Source organism: Ascidiella aspersa, chromosome 1 (genome assembly GCF_963924565.1).
Source record: "Ascidiella aspersa chromosome 1, kaAscAspe10.2, whole genome shotgun sequence".
Lineage (NCBI taxonomy): Eukaryota > Metazoa > Chordata > Ascidiacea > Phlebobranchia > Ascidiidae > Ascidiella > Ascidiella aspersa.
The window spans coordinates 31,057,707-31,080,512 of record NC_139447.1 but is presented as its reverse complement, the minus strand read 5'-3'; the positions used below and the strand labels follow the sequence as shown (position 1 = coordinate 31,080,512).

General features: G+C 34.8%; 1 protein-coding gene across 1 annotated transcript; it reads right to left on the bottom strand.

The window, feature by feature from the left end:
• Window positions 1-2,780: 2,780 nt before the first annotated feature.
• LOC146169752 (uncharacterized) lies at window positions 2,781-22,591 on the bottom strand. The gene is made up of 14 exons (XM_083388791.1): window positions 22,455-22,591; window positions 22,011-22,172; window positions 21,408-21,505; window positions 20,964-21,009; window positions 20,560-20,660; window positions 18,828-18,947; window positions 16,162-16,312; window positions 15,281-15,426; window positions 13,373-13,504; window positions 12,243-12,384; window positions 10,907-11,073; window positions 6,686-6,834; window positions 6,179-6,383; window positions 2,781-4,311 (listed from the first exon to the last, which is right to left on the bottom strand). Exons 1-14 carry the CDS (start codon window positions 22,567-22,569, stop codon window positions 3,733-3,735), a joined length of 2,313 nt encoding a protein of 770 aa, XP_083244917.1. The 5' UTR covers window positions 22,570-22,591; the 3' UTR covers window positions 2,781-3,732.
• Window positions 22,592-22,806: the final 215 nt, after the last annotated feature.

The following is a 22,806-nucleotide window of genomic DNA, read 5'->3' as shown; positions in this document are numbered from 1 at the left end:
CCGGCATACGGATATGTGGATGGTAAACGCTCAAAAAGTGTGTGATGGTAAAACTCAAATCCTCTTAAACCTAAATGGATGCACTATTGTACTTTTTACGTAAGCTTTCCATGCACCGTTCAAAGTTTAAACAACAACTTTTAACAATCTCTAAAGCAGTGGTTCTCAACTTTTTTTCTTTCGTGGCCCATTTACGTTGCAAAAAAATTCTGTGGCCCAATACATTTTTATGAAAACTAAACTGTAAAATAGGTTTAGAACAAAACACAGCAGAACATATTTTAAAACAGATTATTTGGCCTATTCAACGGTGCATTAGTGAGATACTTGCGGCTGAACAATAAATTCACATTACTTTTTAATTCTTCCCCAAGCCTTTATTCCTGTAAAATTAAATATAGTGACACAAATGAAACTAAATGTAGCTTTTTTAAAATGGTCTGCGGACCACTTCAAATGTTTTTATGGCCCACTACTGAGCCATGGCCCACTGGTTGAGAACCGCTGCTCTAAAGGTTTTGTTTATAGCTCTGGTTTGTTGATTATAACCTCAACCGGTTAATATCCACGTGTGGCTCAAGATAAACGTGAGCGTATAATTTAAGAGCGTTAGAATCATTTCAATCGAACTTCATTTTATAATCTGTATCAAGTTTGTCGTCAGTCGCAATGACAGCAAAATAGCACAGTTCTTTTGCTCTTTTTATTTATGTTCGCGTGTTGTAAACTTTGTGTGTGCTGTTAAAAGGGTCTTTGCTGGTAGGCCTACACTTTTATTTATTAATAATTAACGTGTAATTTAAAGATACATGTCGGATTTATTTTATGAAATAAATTCTTTTGCGTGTTATTCTTGAATCTTTCGAGATTAGGCCTACTGTAAAGCCAATGCTTGCACATGTGTTGATAACATGTTTGTAATTATTTATTCCGGGGACACAACTATACACTTGCAACACACTGACATAACCAGCTGGTGCTGCACTGTAAGTTCAATTTGTTGAAGCGCAGCTATCTGATTTTTTGTTTTGTTTAAATTTTTATCAACCTGGAAGCAGACTTGGACAACTAGCTAATTCTAGTTTTCTAATTCAATTAGAGCAAAATGCGGCTAATTCTAATTCTTAATCTAATTTGTGAATTGCTAGTGTGCTCTAATTCTAGTTCTAATCTAATTCGGATTTTACCAAACATCCTACTTTGTCCCTCGACACTTTTAGTCTCTTAGTGAAAACAAAGAATTTGAATTCAAACTCTTTGGTTGAAACATAACTTTCACGTACTAAAAATCATATGCTATGCTAAAATGCTTAAAAATTAGCACACACATATAATTGGCATGCATAATCCTATTAAAATACTTCTCGATTTAAATGTAATTGATTGTGAATAATAAAATGTAATTTTAGTTTAAATTCTTTTTTTTAAGAATTCGATAATTCTAATTCTAATCTAATTTGGAAAAACTGAAATGCTCTAATTTTAATTCTAATCTAATTTTAAAAAGCTAAAATAAATCTAGTTGTCCAAGTCGGCCTGGAAGTATACAAATTAAAGTTTTCAGTCAGTTTGTGCCGTTTCGATTTAGTGGAGTCAAACGGGACAGTGATCAACGATAACGCATTTCTTAATATATGAATTATGGTCTAAATCAGGCAACACAATGCCCCAAAGTGTTGTTAGGGCATTTTTAATAACTCGAGTCGTAAGTGAAAGAAGTCCAAGTAGTTTTTTTTCAACATAGGGGACACGTTATTCGGCAATAGTTTAAGTTTAACCTTAAATTACTTACTCATTTCCCGATTAATGTAAATACTTTTCTATTTCGCATCTTTATAAAGGCCATTAGATATAAGCTGGGAAATTTGTTAACACGTGTTTCGAGGTTTGGAGCATTACTTAATGCAGCGATTTTAATTAGTCCATGGCCTGCAACTACGATAGCTTGTGACAGGGGCCGCTACAATCGTTGATAGATCCATTCTAATTGGAATTTTTCGTGGAATTTTTTTTTTCGTTTTCTTTAGTAATTTCAGAAAAAATGTAGCAGAATATAATAATTTTAGGCTTTGGTTCTGCAGGCGGACCAAACATTTTTTTAAGGCAAGCTAAGAAACAAGAATACTTTGCAGAGAATAAACTTTTTTCGACGACGACACGATTGTACTGCAAAAATATCGCGATTGCACCAACTAAACAATATATACACAAACGGAAAGAAAACTATAAATATAAACACGTCAGACGTTGGTTTGGCGTTAAAGACAATGCACCACACACTTTGAAAGTTCTTCCCATATTTAAGTAGAGGTAATGAGAATGAATTTAATTTGGATTGGTAATATTGGTCGTAATAATTTAAAATTTGGTTTGTCGATTTTTAAATAAAAAAGTATAAACACTCACAAGAGTCAAGACATTGTTGTCAAATATTATTTAGAGTCTAAATTTGACACGATTTGTCTACTTTGTTCAATTAATTAATTATCATTGAGAAAGCTCGAAAATTGTTTGTGGTGACGTAAAGTTGCAGTAATCCACGAAATACAGTTTGTAGCGAAGAAATTAAAATGTAGTTAATCGGACTGACGCGATATAGTGACCGTTTTTAGGCTATTTGACTTCTTTCTTTAATTATATACGAGAAAGCTCGAAAATTGTTTGCGTAATGACGGAGTCGCAGTATACCAAACGAAATACAGCTTAAAGAAATGGAAATATAGGTAATTGGACTGAATAGATATGGTTACCAAGCGTTGCTGCGCTGTAACACTTGTAAAGTGTTTTTAAATTCGTGCAGTTTTTTTTTCAATGCTCAGCAGGATTCTTTGGCGTCGCGGAAACGTGTAGGGTTAAAAGGTGTGATAGTGATTGCGTAACGACCAACATTTAACCGAGAGCAATTCTTGTCACCCTATACATAGCTGCTTCTTTTAACCCAGCCAAGCTTGGAAAATTACAAAATATCGATCGAATGGTGCTTGCATATTTATCTCTAATCAAATGTGGTACGTTCAAACTGGTTACTGTGCGTTCCAATTTGAATATGGATGTTCATTTTCAAAGCTTGAGAAATAAGAGGAGCTCAGTATGTTTCTATAAGGGACTATAGCTTGCCTAGGCCCTAGGTGGTCAAATTAAAGCCAATCTTGATGGCCTACGACGTGATTTTATGATCGAAGGGCAAATTTAAAATTCAACTACATGTATGCCCGTTAACAACACGCAATACGTTTTTCCGGGCCGCACATTATTGCCAAATACTAAATACATAGAGACGTTTGCTTTCACTTTTTGTAGAACGGGGAAACGAAACCCCCGAAATAGCACGACGCAGTGGGAAAAAAGAAAAAAAGGAGAGAAAATCTTTGTCTTACAAAATTAAACAAGAGGAACAATAGAAATGGGTTCATTGGAAAACAAACAGTACAAGAGAATTGGCAACGAACAAAGTATATCCAACTATCCAGGCCTTTCTTGTAGGAATTTCTTTGGGAGAAAGACCAAGAAGTCAGATAAACAGTAACATTGATTTAAAGTTTTAAACGAGGTTTAATTTAAAACCGAACCCCAATTAACAAACGCCTGGAAAGTTGGAACTTGGTCAGGAGGGAAAACATTGTGGCGGATATGGATATTGAACCGCGTATATGGAGCTATACAATATTTCCTTAGACAAAAAATGGCGTCGCATTTGCATCGCTTGTGTGTTAAACAACCTAACGTTGGCGCTTAGTGCGGGAAGAGGCTTAGGTCGAAATGCGAAATGACGACACCGTCCTCACCCGAGGTTTTTTCGGCATCGTCATCCTGTGACGTCACACTTTCAGTAACGTTATTGGTTGCGTCAGAGGTAACGACGTCGCTACTTACGCCCGCGGTTTCCTCAGTTGGTGGCTCCTCGGGAGGAAGTGTGTCCGAGCTGGGTTTTACTTCAGCAGGAGTAATGTTATCGTCGGAGGTAGATTCTTCATCTTTCTTTGCGCCCGTTTGAGCATTTTCCTCTTCTGCGCTGACGGTAGAAGTAGAATACTTCTCCACAGGAGGAGAATTGTTTTGCTCTGACTCATTTTCAAGAGCTTCTTCTTTTGTCTTATCTTCTGGAGCAGAGTCCGAATCAACATGATTCATTTCCTCCTGATCTGCTTGATCCTGATCTTCCTTCTGTTCCTGTGCTGGGTCTTGATCTTTCGTCGCGTTTTCCTGATCCTTGCTCTGGCTTCGGGGAGCTTCCGTGTCCGGAGGATCCTCTTGCACGGCGAGGGAGGCCCTCTTCTCCATCTCGCTGCTGCTGAACATCACCGGAGCAACCTGGAACAAGATGAAACCGTGTTTTGGGTGTTGAAAAGCTAGAAGTGTATTGGCTGGCCGAGACAGAAACAACTGTGAAATGTTTATGTCGAGGACTATTTAAAGCCGATCTTCTTTGCTACTGATGTGATTTTATGACTGTGGTGTACATTCAAATATCATATATATCTTGAGACACAATAACACGCACTAGTTTGCCAAACAACATTGAAACAATGAATAAAGACTTTTATCTACACTTAAGTGAAACTGTATTCGCTGTACTACAGTGTACACAAACCAGTGTTTCTTTGTAAAAGGGTCACTGAGTTTGACGTCATAGTTATTTTTGCCATGCCTAAATGTTTTCCAGTGGCGTAATTTTCATAAGAAATTTTGTACATTGTTAAGGTAAAACCTATAAATCTAGAAAGTCTCATATTCAAAATTTAACAAAATTAACGAATATTGAACAATTTTTAGAAAAGAATTCATTGGCCTATTGTATGTGACTCAAAAATAACGGCGTGTCTCAAAAATTTCCACTTTAAAATGCATCTTTTTTACAGATCTTTTTTTTTTTTTTTTCTTTTTTTTAAGTGTATACTGGCATTTGATTTAGGATTAACAACCTGGAAAAACAGTACGATCTATTTTCTTATTAATACTACGTTATTGAGATCGTAACAATTTAGCTCGCGGTAACACGACATTTTTCCCCGAAATAACTGGACAGAAGAGAATACTAAGTAGCGGACATCTCTATATAAAATATAAATGATTGTCACACACTTCTGAGGAAAAATTCAAAGACATCCGACAAATTCGCAAACAAAATTATGAATTTGTAAAACCTAATATTTGATCACTTAAACATTTTGAGAATAATTCGGAAAGATATAAATGTCGTGGTCACCACAATAACAATTGGTTTCATAACAGCACTTTCAAAACAAATAACTTCGAAGCATTTTTTTACAAAAACATGGAGTTTTTCATAAACTTTGCAAAACGCAAATCAATTTCAAGACTTTGTGGCAACGCTGTGATTACCAACGCCCCTTTTTGGCCTTCGACAATTAATCGAGGCTGCATAAAGCAACAAGAAAACTACAGCGAATATCGTGCTCACATGTAAATACTTAGGCTGCACAATAAATAAATTAAATAACACTTTTGCAAAAACATAGGTATTTTTAAAAACTTCTTAAAACGCCAATCCTTTGTAGCATACCTGTAGATACCCACGCCTCTTTTTTTAACCATTAATCGAGGTGACAGGAAACTACAAGAAAACTACAGCGAATATCGTGCTCATCTGTGAATACTTAGGCTGCACAATAAATAAATTAAATAACACTTTTACAAAAACGTAGGTATTTTTAAAAACTTCTTAAAACGCGAATACTTTGTAGCATACCTGTAGATACCAACGCCTCTTTTTTTAACCATTAATAGAGGTGACAGGAAACTACAAGAAAACTACAGCGAATATCGTGCTCATCTGTGAATCCTTAGACTGCACATTAACCAAATTAAATAACACTTTTGCAAAAACATAGGTATTTTCGAAAAACTTTTCAAAACGTCAACACTTTGTGGTAACCCTGTAGATACCAACGTCGCTATTAGCTCTGCAAATGGTTAAACTATTATGCAAACGAGTGACTTGATGAGAGTTTCACAAAAGGCCGGCAGCAATTAAACTCTTTGCGTGAATGTACAATTGTACATCGTGCCGACCTAACATGTCGTAGTTTGAAAGAAAGAATAGAACTATTTTGTAAACCTTAATTTAAAATTTTGAAAGGGTTTAAGAGGCAATGTTAATAACCTGTGCATAAAAAGCATTTCGTTGTTGATTTCAAAACTTGAATATCGCGCTCACCTGGTGATAGGACACACTGCTGGTGGGAAGCATCTCGGGCGAGTTGATTGGGCTGTCGTCGGCGTCATCGGGTGAGAAGGGACCCTCGCTCTGTGCTTTGCTGCTTTGGACAAGTCTGTTGCTGTTGTTGTTGCTGCTGGCTGACGCAGCGCCGACTGCAAATTGGGGGCGGGCTGCCCGGGCAGAGTGCGTCATGTCCATGTAGCTGTAAGGTATATTTTAAGAGGGTGTTTTGTTTATTTTGATGCTACGTTTAACACGCATATTTTAATCAAACTTTGAAATAACTAAAACGCAACATTATGCAATAATTTAACTTTACATGCAAAATTTAAAATGGATAAACAAATTTTATAAAAAAACCTTTGTTAAAGGAAATCACTTTTTTTTAACCCAAGACATTTAACCCAATGACTTCAGTCCAAGAAAATTCAATAAGTCCAGCCAAATCATTTCAAAAAAATCCGTTAATATCGTGCGGTTTTAAAATCCTTTATGTTTACACACCGGAGTCCGTCCGTTTTTTCCTCCTCCGATTTCCGTTGGCGTTCCATCTGGATGTTGAGGACCCTCTGGTAGGCCTGCTCCTTGTTCCTGGTGGAGTACTCCGTCATGTCGTTCAACAGAGCGTCCTGCTTCTCAGCAAGCTCCTTAAGCTAAAAAGGTATAAAAAAAGAGCTGAAAAAATCGCCAAATTCAAATCTAGCAAAATTAGAAGGGAGCTAGATTTTGACTATGAAGGCCCCAGGTTTCTAATTCCTTGAGTTCGGGGTTTACGGTTCGACTTCCGGCTAAAGCATTACGCGGTGCCTGTGGACTGAGCGCCTGGTAATCCTAAACAAGAGATTTCAAAGATTTGGGTTGCGCGATAAGTGTTAGGCGTCTTAAACAGTGCAACATTAATTTTATAATCAGGTGCTTCTACTTGGTGCATTTTAACTTCTTTCATTTCTACTTTGACCTGATGAAGCACGGTTGTACAAAAGCTCGTCAAGATTTTAATTCAACTTGTCGTTAAGACTGCCACCTGATTTCCAGATTTAGGCTACAAGCAAAGATTGACTTTATACATAGCGTTACATCTATCAAAATTGTAAATTTCTGCCTTTTGACATAACAGTGTAAAAACTTATGTAAACCACAATCAGCTAATGGGTTGGACTGTTCTTAAACAAATGCGTACAGAACCTAGTATCAAGAAGTGTTCTGAATATTTTTAATGCAAAACTCTAGGTGCGACGAAAAGTCTTATTCCAGACTATAAATAAGATGGTTTTGACCATTGCTTGTTTGACCAATGATCATATTACTTTTTAACAAAATTAAAAAATAGACACTTTTTTATTAATATTCCGTAAATGTGGTTTTCGACGCTTCATCGTTCGGTCGACTGCTTACTGTTCGGCGGTTGCTAAACCAAACATTTCCTACGCAGTTCAGAATTGAAAAAAAAACGCGCGCAATATTATTATTACAATACTAAAAACAAGAAATTTAATTCGTTGCTGAGGGTAAAAAATTTGTTTAGACTTTAGTTCTGAATAGGTTGGTATTTGAAAAAAGTATTTGAAATGAAGCCACATTAAAAAGGCAACATACTGTGCTCGGTCACGACTTGACGCCTAATGTGTTTTGGCGATGAAACGAGATTTGATTTGAACTCGAGTCTACTTGAGTTCACATGCGCCATATACCATCAGCCATGTAAACAGACTAATTATTTCAAACTAGTGTGAATTGTGTGCTGTTGCATTCAACAGTGACGTGTAAAATGCAATTAATATCTTGGTCAAAACAAGCAGAACGTTTGTACCAAATACCGCTTTAGAACCGTAAAACACAAGCCTCACAATTTAATTTGTAAAACAGAAGCACTTAAGTCAGGTATTTATTTAATTTTATAACGTTCCTATAATATAGTTCTAAGTAGTTACTGTATGGCGGATTGTAGGTTTTTCGGTGGCGTAATGGCTTTAGGAATGTAAAATATCATTCTGCGTTACCACATTTGGTGGTCTAGAATGTTTTTGCAAGAGTTCTGTAAAAATTAGGTGCTGTTAACATGCAGTTAAAAATGACCCAAGGTCCAATTAAGTCAGTTACAAAATAACTCTCTGAGACGTCTTAGTCATTTTAAAAATTCTTAAGTCAACTTCACGTTTCATTTCTTTTAACCCAGGTCTATCTATTCTAAGTCAAGTATTTCGTTGGGTCTATGTGTCCAACACCAGTCAAAAACTTTCACATTCGCAAAGGAGGAAATAAAACGATGTGCGATGCGGTAAAATATGTCGAAATAGGGGGTTGCGAAAATCAATTCAAACAGCCACATTTAATATTAGGACTGGAATTCCATTAACCAAGTTTCATATCTGTCCATTGTTGCGTCACAGTGACAGTCCGTTTTCCCTTTGTCACGCGTTCAGTGAATTTGGAGTATTTTTCGGTTGCTCAAAATGTAATTCTCGCATGGATTTTTTGATTCGCTGTAAATGCTAAAACATTTAATTTAGCCCGGAATGTATTTTTTATCGAAGTTGGTTTTCATTAGATGTCTTATCGTGGAATTGCCGAACAATAAATGTCCGACGTTTAGAGTCCTGCCTGAAATAAATTGTGAAAATTGTTTCTATTTAGATGTGCGGTTTTAGTGATTCTCAAAAGTGGATTTGAGAAATAAGTTTTTTTACCAGTACCATAGCAATTGTCGACGAGTTGTCAAATCAGATGCTAAAATCGTTATGTGGCGAAAAGATGACGCCGAAAAAATGCCTAATTCAAATGTTATTCAAATAGTTTGTAGTAAGTTTTAATGACTGGATTAGATTTCGCGACTAAATAGTTTTCTAAAATAGGCGATAAAGAGGTCTTGTAAAATTTTAACAAACTAACAAAGCAATATATAAAAAAAATATCGCATCCCTCGGGTCACCGCAAAAAAAAGTTTAACTTGACAGTCAAAACTTTTTGTCGGATTAGGAATGTGTATTTATAACATTGCACAAACACAGTTGGCTGCAACACTGCGGCAACGCCTCCATCATGATGCAACCGTTTATCCGACTATCCGTGCATGTAGACACCGGAAGCACGCTTGAACCGTTTCCTGCCTTGTGTTGCAAAGTGCTAAGTGGCTCGCCAGAGACCAGAGTGGGTCAGTAGGCGCTAACGGGAGGCAATGGCTTCCTTTTAGGAATGGTTTATCTGGCAGTCATTTGGTGCTTGTCTAGTGTTTTTCGTGGCTGTATGAGGTGAAAATTTTGAGGTTTTTGGTGGTAAATTGGGATTCATCTGTAAACTTTTTTGGGATCGTGTTGTGGATGCTCATACACAACAAACGGTTTTTTTTCGCGACCGATAAGCAAAATCAAGCACAATAACCAGTTTTTTAATCTCCAAATGCCACTGTGTTTAAGCTTGCACTAAAATACGCCTTCCTAAATAAAAACGAAATAAAAATCTTAACATCCGAGTTTATTAAATTCATCCTATGGATGTATCCCTTTGGGGGTCTATATTACATTGCACCATGTGCAGATCCCCGGCCCTTAAACCAATATTACCACACTTGGCGTGAAATTTCAGCAAACAAAGCATCGCATATTAATATACATCACTAATAAAGTTATTTGCGCGCAAACATAAGGCTTAATTTGATGCAATGAAAAGTACTGTTTACTTGGCCGTCTGGTGCACGCATCTAACGGAGATCAAAGGAACCATTGGGTTAGCTCAGTGCTTCTCAACCTTGTAAGAGTTGTGACAACTTTTGGCTATTATATTGCCTGGTAGCAACAGCATATTTTTTGTGGATATTATATAGGCTCTCAGCACTTATTGACCCTTTCGGAAAATGCCATGCAAAATGCCACAGACCTCTCTAAAGTCACATCGAAAACGACAAATTAGACTGTTAAGGGGCTAGGTAAAATATAATATGCTAGTTAGCCCCTGAAAACTGATCCATGCACCCCCGATAGGCCGAGAGCCACTGTTGTGAAACGCTGGTTTAGCTATATTTGAAACGGTGTCACGACATGTCCCTGAGTGGGTTTACTATAAAGGGGCGATTACGTTTTTTTGCTTGTATAATTTATAGGACTTCCGTTGAAGAAAAGAAAAAATGTTTACGCGCGGCTTTATTATGCTTTTCCTATTTTTGTGCCTTGACGCAGGGCCGTAATATTTTACACAACGTTGATATATTATTAGTTAATGGGAGCACAGTTATCGGCGTCATAACATCCTCTATAATAATGCAAGCCTATTGGTGTAGACATCTAAGGTCACACACGTCACAAAATCACTATGAACAGTATAGGCAGGCATATTAGGTTGTGTCGATTATTTAAAATTGTTGTTATATCTAGGGGGGTTGGACGTGCACTTAGAATTTATGCGTAACCAACAACTGAAGACATGACTATGATAAACTAAACATGAATAATCGAACTCTGCAAGAGAAAGCGAATTTGATGTGACTTTTTAAGTTGGAAGTAATGTGCAGTTTTACCTCAACGAGTTCGACTCACCGACCCCTTACTTGTTAAAAAAAATAATTTAAAAATATATACATAAGTCAACAACAAGACCAATTGGTTGATATTGTCGATCAATAATTAATCGTTAGAGTGAAAAATCTTCCAACTCTACTGTCAGTCTGTTTATATTTCATCGGTTGCATATAGTTGATTTAACAAAGCAAAACAGAAAACGAGTTCGACTCACCGATTCCTTTCCGTTCGGTTTGTCGATGTCGAGTCGGAGTAGCGAGTAGTTGATCTTAAATGCGAGGCTGAGTGCCATGAGCCCGCCTACTCGGATGTTGTTGTTACGCAAGTCGAGTCGGATGATGCGCGGTGACTCGGCCAGGTACTCGGCGAGTGCGATCGCACCTGCGGGTAAAAGCGAGTTATAGATTTAGAAAAAGCGGTGTCGATTTTTTTGTCTTTTTTCTTAACTCCTAAATAACAATTGGAAGCACTCTGTGCGTGATTCTTAAACTATTTTTTTTATTTGATAAAAAAACGTAAACGCCCTAGCCAAGAATCGAATCCGGTTCTAAAGTTTCCATTGATTGTTTTTATGTTTGTTGTAGACTTGGTAGAAAACATAAGGTAAACCGATTTTGTCACACTGAGCCTGTCTAAATAACGTAACAATATGTGCCCACGGCAAAAGCTTTGTTACTACGTTTTTTTTTACCCAAAGTCTTCAAATTGTATTTTTAGTAGTTAACTAGCAAATTGTGTGTTCAAGCGGATATAACATCTTTAAGAAGAGAATCAAACTTTGATTTTTAACGTGAATGGTTACGGTGTATTGTTAGGTACAACACTCAACATTTCTACACTCTCGTGGAGAACAGTCGTAAAATAGATTCATAAAAAAGGCGTTTGAATTTTCTTTGAATTTCGACTGGCGTGGCAATGATGGATCATAATTTCGATACAACAGCCGCTATTACGTGGCAAGGTTAGCCGTGCGGAAAAAACAAGTCTATTTGAAATTTTACGACATTTCGCATTTTGTGCGAGAGTTATATTTACAATTTAATTCTCACAAAAAACGCCGAAAGCTTTTAGTTGTTTCTAAATTACTAAGGATAATCCGGCTAATGCAGATGGGGCTAATCTGAATCTATACTAAATTATATAGGCTTGCTAAATCGAATTAGTCGGTAATATTTCCTGCATTTCGGTAGGTCTGCTTTATTAAAACAACAACAAAAACTCTGTCTGTGACCACATAACTACCGCAATTTAAACAGGCTCACAAGACAAGCGCTTAACATAACTTGAAATGTTTTATTTTGCTGTTACGCTAAAGTCAGTATGGGTTTGGGAAAAAGATGGCATTACAGCGTCAATTGTATATTCACCAAACTGCATATTTCTATTGTTGGCGTAAATCCATTAAACCAAACTATAGATTTTCATAGAACTATGTTTTCAGTGTTTAAATCACTAATGTTAGTTTTTGAAGCAGCGCACGAAACTTTGCCTAAAAAAACTAAATGAGTGTATGTCGACCGGCCTAACCTCTGTATCACGAGAGCACCTACCTTCGCACGTTAGCTTGGTGCCAACCAGTCCGAGTCTGAGCAACGAGTGGTTTTGCAGCAGACCTTCCTTCAGTCTTGCCGCTCCGTCATCGGAAAGTACGTTCTGACCGAGGTTGAGCGTCGAAAGGCTGGTCGTGTTGCGCTGAAAACACAATTAAAAACGAGCGTTTGAAAACGTCCCAGTTATTAAGATGTAACAAGAATATCAAAGCCCATACAGAAGTTGGTATAGTTTTGAACGTTTTGAATAACTTTTTATTAAATTTCAATACATTTGATGTTGACAATGAATAAAGAGTTATTCGAAACGTTCAAAATGATACCTACTTTGTACGGGCTTGATATTCTTGGTACGTCTTACTACAACCTCCAACCAATGTGCTTTAAAGTCTCAGTTATTGTAAACTCATTTCTGCTGCTCGGACGTTAAGCGTTATAAAGAGAAACCGTTGCAAATTGGAACAGTGTATTAGTGAATGTCAATTTTCTCAGCTATGTATTTTACTACTGTGTGAGGAATGGAGAAATACGGACAACAGGATAAAAGTAAAGTAACCTAAAAAAAATTAAAGGATGCTGTCTAAAATTATTCGTTAAGCATTTAAAGTGGAAACTAAACTTTTTCACATGGTTTTAGGTCTAATTGATTATTTTTTTTAAATACTGAATATTTTGAAAATACATTAATATCGAAGGATGGCAAAACCGTTGACAACATTTATTTCAATAGGTGATTAGGAGACATTGAGACGGCATTATAAAAACAACTTTATTTTAAAGTGTTTATGCCAAAGGGTTGCAATAAATTTATCGGGTAATAAATACGCTTATTTAATTATCATATTTGACCGCGTGCAAAAACGTAGCAAATATGCAAAAAGCTTAATTCAGTAGAAAACTTTTCGGACATGCATTTTGTAACACTCCAATCGATTCGCATCCTAAAAAGATGGATTCGCATTTTATAGTAGGGTAAAGTGTACCGATATTATCTTTTATTTCACCCTTTGTACTAGCGTTCCACACGCAAACGCAAACTCGCCAAGAAAATCCGCGTTTTGGACGACGTTTTGGTTGTATATACAAAAGAGTACCTAAATGCGTCAAGCACTGCAGCGAAAATCACTCACCAGCGCCATTCCTAGCCTGGCCATGCTCTGGTGCGAGATCTGGTTGTTCCAGAGGACCAGGGTTTGCAGGCCGCCGATGCCATGCTGGGGCTGCGACATCAGACCGGAGCAGATGTGGCATAAGCCAGCGTCCTGCGAAAGAAGTAAGGCATTTAGTTTTGTGGGCATTGTACGCTCGAGTCTACTACGATGAGGATTCGCGGTGGCGTTTGTTGGAGCCGAGTGTATGAAACACTTGCAGTCCTTCGCAACACCCTATAGAGTAGACCATACTAGAAACACTATGCGAGAATTACGAGAGACAACAATGCAGATCCCGACATACCCTAACTTTTAAAAAATCAATTTTTATGTTAGCCAAAAGAGGTTGTTTTGAAATATTGTTGGTGCAAAGGTTGTCTTGATAGCTGGTAAAAGTCGCAAATCGCCAAAAAAATGTTATTGCGTTTATTTTAATGGGAAAAATTTCTTAAGATACAATGAAAGTATTGTAAACGTAATAGATTCGCGCCAAGATAAAAAAAAAATGCACTGACCATTTCAATTATTCCGAAATGGCATTTCGTAGAGCTGTGGTTACCCAGAAAAGGTATTCGGAAAGTGCAAATATTTTTTAATGTTTAGCTAGTTAAACAAGGGACAATATTAAAGGTAAACTTCATAACTTAACGGTGGTTATAAGCTTTCTCAGTTTCACAAGATAAAATTTACCTTTTTTTGTTCCGAAGACTATTTAAATATATAACAGATAATTTTGGGGTTTTATTTCAAAGCCTCAATGTTGCTAATCAGCGCAGGTGCATTGAACAGTGGGTAGGTTTTATTTTTAAACCCCTAATGTTGCTAATCAGCGTAGGTGCATTGAGTAGTGGGTAACTTTCGTCTCTCTCAAATGCCTCGAATATTATTTCATGCATCTTTTGTCGTTTTCGGTTAAATTTTTGCTGGCGTGGCGCCGATTTTTTTTAAACCGGTTTAGAGTGCCGCAAGTAAGAAAAAGGTTGCGAAGTACTGGTCTAAGGTGCACGAATGCTTTGATGCGCAAGCCACGACACCTCTTGTGCCAAAAAATTGGCCTCTGACGGAAAAGGATGTCTTTTGTAAACACAAAAAAACTTAAGCAAAATGATTAAACACCATCGGAAATGTACAAAAAACAAGAAAAGCTTTATGAATTGAATGCGTTCTTTGTTTAGTTATTACTAAGACTGTCTCCTAACCCGCAAAGTTCGCAAATTTTCGAGGTCACTGATCAATCAGCCATACAAGTTTATAACCAGTAAAACAAAGATATGATTATTGTGATTTGTGAATTAAAAACTGCTTAGAGCGGTTGAAACAATGTTTGGCGACGAAAGCAAGGTATATCTAGTGCTTACCATGTATATTTTCAATACAACAACAACAAAACGTGTTGAGCTTTGAGTCAAAGATAATTGATTTTGTGTCTGCTCGTTTCGCGAGTTCGAGTGACAGCACATTTTGTACAATATTACTTTCTAAGACGAATGACGCTCTGAGCTAAATAATTTCCCTATGGATCTCCTGGCTAAAAACGACGCTCTTCGAATGGTAATATCTGTATTTTCTGTGCTTAACCCGGATAATCCCATACACGTATGCAAAAAAGGGTGGGCAACACACAATAAAAATATTAGTTAATTTAAAGCTAGTGATTAACAAAGAAATATTGTTTAATTAATTATCAGGTGGCGTGGGACAGCCCTATGTATTATTGGTCAGTGCAACTTCTGACTAGATCAGAAAAATAACCACGTGTATAAATAGTGGATGTTATCTGTTTATATATTCACACTATTGAAACAGTGCGATGTTAACCAGTGTCAGCTTGCCAAGATCGAAATTTAGCGGGATTTTCAAACTGGCCGTGATTCGACGCAAACCAACCTGAATGAGGTTGTTTCTGATGTCAAGCAGCTGCAAGATCATGTTGGATTTAAGGAGGTTTGCAAGTTGCAGAGCGTCCGTCGAAATGAGTCGGTTGTCGGCAAGAAACAACTCTCGTAACGTGATGTTCATGCGAAGCGCCGCCACTGCACGCAAGAAGTCAAACATGTTTATTGTTTACATACACTTTGGTTTTTCAGTAAATTAAAACAAAACAGTTCGAAATGATAAAAATTGAAATAAAAGTCTGCGTAATTGCTAGAAATATAAAATATATTATATATTTTTTTAAAGTTAAACAAAAAAAAATTCCATATTTTGTGCTTGCACCAAAATTTGTATATGAATACGTGTCACATTAAAAGGTCTACTCAGTTGCAGCTAAAACAAAAGTCGTGGAAAATGTGAACCGATATGCTGTTAAAACAACAATAGGGAACTTAATCCACTACACACTCTATCGTATTGATCATTCGGACAAGCAAGAATAATAAGTGTTTTTTGCGCACATATAAATCGGTCAGGTGAAATAACAGACATGTCAACCTGGTCTTAAATACATTCATCAAGTTGCAAAATGAGGAAGGAAGCACTCAGTGTGATGATAAACAACTTAATTTAATCTCTTTAATTCTGCAATAACAGTTTACAGATTAAAAACGTAAAAATATAAAAACATTAACAGATTAGAAAAATAAAATAAAGCATGATTACAGATTACAAAAAAATAAAAATAATTCAACATAAACAGCAAAGATTTTTAATAGCATAAAGGAAAGCAGAAAAAAATCTGTGTTTTTTCGTAGTATTGCACAGTGCACACAATACACAAATCATTTAGTTTCAATTTTTCAGTTTATTGCAAACATTGTAATGCTTACCAATTAAGAGCATAGGTCGTCCGCTAATTGATGCATTCTCAAGATGAAGGGTTACGAGGGTGTTGCTTAAACGCAAAGCGCGGCCGACAAAAGGAACAGCTTGCTCTGACAGTGGAACACTATGACCGTCGAATAAGCGCAAACAGGACATCTACAAACAACAGAAAAAGTATTGTTTTTTTCGAAAAATTAAACCAGATATAAAAACAAATTAAATAGAATTAATTCGGAACTTTCGAGCATCAATGATACAGTGTTAGCACATATCACCCAGCATGAAGTATATATTTTTACTAATTTCTTCAGCAAGGCATTTTTTTTTCACATTTGGACAAAGTGAGATAGAAATTCAATATTGGCAGATGCAAATTTATTTTTACTTGTTGCAGATTGAATCGCAAGATATTATCTTTGTATTTAAATGCCTGGAGAGTTTGTATTTAATGCCTGGAGAGTTTGTATTTAAATGCCTGGAGATTTATTTGATTTGAATATTGGTATAAAATATTTTGTCAGAAACATCAATTCTGTGTTAGATATATTTTCTTACAATATATAAATTGATACAAACTAAACAATCACATCTGCAAATTGAGTCAATGAACCTTGGGTCTAGAATGGTACTTTCAATGAGGATGATTTATCAGAGAATATGTTGCAAATATTGTACTTTACATGTTTTCAAGGATATTTTTTGCTTAACAAAACTTTTAATTATTTCTATTTTGTATTAGAGTTTTAGGAACAGTTGATATGTACAAATTAGTACAATATTGAGTTGTTTAATATGTATTGTATAAAGATCCATAACAGTAATTAATCGCCAGGCACGAAATTCCCATCATTTCCAGCCTGTTAGTGGCGACAAAGCTATTTTCCTTTGCAGTCTAAAATCAATTTTCAGGTATACCCAAGCATGGGACTATGTTGTGACATTCTTGAAACTAAACCAGCCATGAAATGACAAATTTTGTTTGCTTGAATAACAGTTTACACTAACAAAGTAACAAGGTATAATGCAGACTTAGACAACTAAATTTATTTTAGCTTTTTAAAATTAAATTAGAATTAAAATTAGAGCATTTTAGTTTTTCGAAATTAGATTAGAATTAGAATTGGATCGTGTTGAGTTTTTTTCAAATTAGATTAGAATTAGAATTACTGAATTCCTAAAAAATCAAATTTAAACTAGAATTTGAACCAGAATCACATTTAGTTTTTACAACCAATTTAATTTAATCACAATTTATTCTTATAAGAATGTTAATGGTAAATATGTGTGTGCTAATTTATATGCATTTTTATGCTTTTTAGCCTGTAAAAGATGCATACAAGTCATTCCAACCAGAAAATTTTAATTGAAATTCTGTGTTTGAACTGAGAAACTAAAAATGTCGTTGGACAAAGTAGCATTTTTGGTAAAATCCAAATTAGATTAGAACTAGAATAAGAGCAAACAAGCAATTCACAAATTAGATTAGAATTAGAATTAGTCGCATTTTGCTCTAATTCAATAAATTAGAAAACTAGAATTATCTAGTTGTCCAAGTCTGGTATAATGTGTTTAAAAAAAGCAAAAAGCCACAGATTTTTACAAACTATATTGTGTTATTTATTTTAGTTATTTATTCCCTGTTTAACTACTAGTTTGATTAAAGAGACATTTTTAAAAAGGTAGGGTATCTTTTTAAAGTAATGTTTGAATATTTGTTACCGGACTTATTAACAATTACTGCCCAAGAATTATTAAACTTTAATAAAGTAAAAAAACTCAACAAAAATACATTTAATATTTGCTTAATTGGGCCATTGTAATGTAGAGCAGATCAAGTAAATAGAGTTTGATGAGTCATCTGGATAAACTGTTTAGTCCAGACTAGTTTAGGAAGCCATGACTGATCTGTTCAATCTATTTCTATTAATCAGGAAAGGAAGTGCGTATAACATATATCATTCAAGAACGAAATCAAGGGCATGAGTTACAGATGCAGTTAATTAGTGACTACCCACAACTTTGATTAAATTGCTTTATAATTATTCATATATATCTCACTTAATTTCAATCAAAATTTGACATTAACTTAAAACTTTCAATTCCTAAGGAATTTTGACAGTTTTATCACTAATTGCTTTATAAAATAACTATATATAATAACTATTGGGCTTCAATTACTTTTGAATACCAATGGCCATTAAAGTTGTTTGTTTTAACACATGCGTCATTGTCTCCCCAAACTGCTCAAATGGGTTCAGCCCTTAGCAAATAAGACGTCAAACACTGTTGTATATCAAACATACAATAGCCCAACTCAATTTACCCAGAAAGAAGAAATATTCTTTTAAATGAAAATGATGTACAAAATGCAACACATTTTTTCAATTTTGAAGATACCTAAATTTAAGTGCTTTTGATGTGGACTAAATATGACATAGAACAGATATTTAACTGTAAAGACTAAATTTTTTTGCAAGTTTTAAATGTATGACAAAAATACACAAACTTTGTGATTTTCCCCTAAAGTCCAATGAATGGGGCATTATTTCAAAGAAAAATCTCTTTGGGGAATGTAGGATTCAAACTTACAACTATAGAACCATTTTGGGTCTTCAGAGGATTAAAATTAAAAAAAGAAAATGTAGATATTTTAAATTTACAAACAAATTACCTTTCTCATCATGTGAGCTGCAGCCTGCCAGCCTCTTGTGCCCAAGTTTTTGTTGAAACCAACGAGTACATTTACTGCTGATTCGTAATACTCAATCATGTCGAACAATGCAGCAGCCGACTGAAATAATAAAAAAAGGTATTAATTTTTTTCATAATCCAGATATGCAAAACCCTAATTAGCATCGTTTTCTACAAGAAAAAACATAAAAAATTAAATTTTCTGATGATGTTTTAGACAAAAATAAATATTGAATTGACCTGGAAAGAAAGAGCCTTAACAAAGGGTGGGCAGAAAGTAAGCTATGGACTTGAAAGCCATAGCCTAAAGCAGTGATTCCCAAACTTTTTTTCTCGCGTACCATATTGAGCTTTTGTACAGTGATCGTGTACCACCTAAGTTACATCTGACTAGAATATCTCAAACTATAACTATTTTAGCATATAGATAAGAAAATGAGCATGTAGCTGTATTAAAGCTTGACATGTCATTCCAAGAAGACATAAAAGCCCTAAACTAAACAAAACACAGCAAATAGTTTTAATGCGATTCATGTATTTGTTTTTTCACCACAGGCTGCTAACAATTAACGTTTTATTATCTTGAACAAGATAAGTGTTACGTCATAAACATGCAAAACCTCAAATTCAAGGTAACGAACAAGTAACAATGATACTATATTATAAGGTTATATAGAAACATTGAAATTACTCAATCTGAAACATTTAAAAGTTAAAGTTTTCGGAATTTATACAGATGCTTAAAAAAGCAAAATTTAAACGTAGTCGCGTACCACCTGAAAGACTCTCCCACCGGTGGTACGCGTACCACAGTTTGGGAACCACTGGCCTAAAGGCATTGCACAAAATAAGTCCATTTAATTGCTCAAAATCAAGATTACATGTGGGCCATTTTTTCTATAGTGCAAGTAAATGTTGGTTTTACTGATAAAACAATGAATATTTTTTTATTGATATTGGGTTTCAATAACATGGAATACTTAAGCACATCTATTCATAAGGATGAAAAAAAATAAATATCATTATTTTTAGAGGGTAGGGTATATAGATATACCTCAATTTAACTTTATATTATTTAATTACTTGTGAAGTATTTAATTATTTTTGTCAAATACATAACAAAGTAAGACAAGATACCATATTTTTTGCATAAATGTTATAATAACTATTTTGTTTATTTTGAGTATCATGGTAAAACAAGTTTGCCAATATAGGTTGTTTATATTTCACAGCAAGGTGTAATAGTGTACGGCCTGTGACATTGTTTAACCACATACACTGCCACATGACACCAAAACAGCGTTGACGTCGAAAACCAAGGCATCAGTCACACTAATAACCACCAAACAGCCTAGTAGTACTTAAACTTGAACCAACCCTTAGGAGAAAAAAAGGTAAAAATCTTAAAAAACAAGATTTAAAAAAGGTATTTAGAAATTGTAAAGCTGGTGGAAATTTTGATTAAATATATAAAATTTTGAAAGTCAAAAAGAATTTTTTTCTGAAGGTTTCGGAAAGGTTATCTTTTTGCAATTTTTTTTACCTGAGAGACCATTCAGCTTTTTGAAATAAACAACAATTTGAAATAATAACAAATTTCAATTAAAAATACAGCTGATTCTAGCAATTTAGCTTAATTTTATAGAATCTTTTACAGGTCACAGTAGCCAAACTTTTACATTTACAATAACCTATTATGTATTTTATCTTACATCGTCATCCAAGTTTGTGGCTTCCAGATCCATGATAACAAACTGCACTCTCTTGAATACAGCTTCCAGGGTTTCCACCACTTTGGAATCCAACTTCTCCCCTTCGAACAAATATTGTTATATTTTAATACACTAACTACACTTTCAGCAATGGAATAGTTGTGTGGGCACAAGAAATGAAGGGATAGGATACTTAGTATAAAGTTGAACATTGTGTTATTGTAAAACAGTTACATTTTTTTTTCAGACAAAAAATAGTTATCTGTTGATGTGTAGCTCATTTAAAAGTTTTGTAAATGTTCAAGATAGCTTAAATAAATATTTTTAGTATTTGTCATACCTTAAAAAAAATTGTAATTCGCATATAGTTGCATTAAAAATGTAAATTGAGTTTAAAATCAAACCTTTAAGTGTAAGTGAGTTGGCTCGAACAGAGAAGTCTCGAATTTCCTGTAAAGAAATGTAATATTGAATGAATGCAGTTAAATCTGTGTTATCACAAGATGGACACAATCCAATGTGAAACGACTTCCTAGACTAACTCTATCCTGTGTTAAGTGTTTTTTTGCCAACAAAATGTATACAATCCAAACAAAGCTCTTAAAGCAAGGAGACAAATAAATGCAAACAATGAAACAATAATAAATATATACATATATGTATATATATATATATATATATATATATTTCATGTTTACAGCCTACAACTTTAAAATGCCCAGTTTGGTGTAAATAGGAAAATGGAAAAATTTTCCTTCTTTATTATACATGGGCAGTGATGCAAAATTTACATCAAAACAGCTTGCTTTTCAAAACAGTAAAAATTATTTGACATCACATGTGGTTACCTGCAATTGCACCAGCAGTTTTGTGATTGGTTTTACTCCCCAGTGCTGGCATGATTGGGTGTAAGCTTGAATCAGTTCTTCAGTGGAGGTAGTCTCGGCTAAAAAAGAGATTATTATTTATAAATTGAAAGAATAAATACATTACACCATATGAGTCTAAAAATCCTTTTGTGTAGAACACTGTTTTTTTAAGTTTTTTTTTTTGCAGAACCTAAATTGTAATTATAACACTACAGCTTTGGCAACTTAAGCTTCTTTACTAAACTTTGTAAGCTTAAAATGAACATAACACAAATTAGACAATAGCACACTATAAGTTTAAATTGAATTAAAATGGGCCATCCATTCGCATAACTTTAACAATTTCCAAAAGTAGAGAAATCTTTCTCATAACCAATCTCACGAATATATAAAACTACTGCATTTGGCGGCCCACCCAAGTTCAATGGCCAACCAATATTGGGTCCCAACCCATAGGTTGAGAAACACTAGTGTAGAATACATCAACTTTATTTGTTAAAGAAAACAGGTGAAGTTTATATATTGAAAAGGAAAACTTAGGAATTAAGCATAGTTAAATTAAAAAAAAACGAAATTGAATACCATGTGCCCAGGGGTTTCTCGGTTCTCCATAACCGCTGATAATTTTATCGCCATCAGGAAAGCTGACTCTACGGGGGCAACCTTTGTTCTTTTCTTCTTTTGAATTGTTCAAGATTCCATTTGCTTCTGATGGTAAGCCTTTCTTCAGTTCGGGCAGCACATCTATTGTTGTGACAAATAAATTTTTTTCAGTAAATGTTTTAGGTATTTATTATCTTTTTTTTGGAAACGGATATTTACAATACTTCAACATATTTCACATTGATGTGTGATAACAATTTCACATTGATGTGTGATAACAATTTCACATTGATGGGTGATAAAAATTTCACATTTAAAATTTATTTGGAAACCACAAAACAAAACAAAACTATATATTACTATATATTTTACAAAATTGTGGTTTCATGAGAACAATAAAAGCAATATTAACAGAAATTTTACCCTTTTGTTCATTGGAAAATATGCTTGAATCTTCATCTTTGTCATCAATTATTTCAGGAGAGTTAAGAGAAAGAACGTTGGATTTACTATACTCATCAATTTCACCAGTTTCCATAATTTTTTATTACTAACAAATTAGTGCTACGTTGCAATGGAGTCAAAAATTAAGAACACACACTACTCATTTTTACTTTATGCTTGCATATTTTATCGCGAATCAATCAATCCACGCTTGCTTTACCTTTCACACAAGGACTTAGTGCATTTTAAAATTTTAACAGTCACAGTAGATACATGACGTGGCATTAAACTGGCCTTTTTTATGAATGTAGAGTAGGTTTAATTCGTGAAC

Bases quoted from the DNA above. Each gene is read 5' to 3' on its own strand.
- LOC146169752 (XM_083388791.1), bottom strand. From the start codon at position 22,569: ATGGAAACTGGTGAAATTGATGAGTATAGTAAATCCAACGTTCTTTCT. The intron at 16,313-18,827 runs GTAATTTGTTTG...TGTTGTTTGTAG, and splicing joins CAGCTCACATGATGAGAAAG to ATGTCCTGTTTGCGCTTATT. The intron at 6,384-6,685 runs GTGTGTAAACAT...TATACCTTACAG, and splicing joins GAAAAAACGGACGGACTCCG to CTACATGGACATGACGCACT.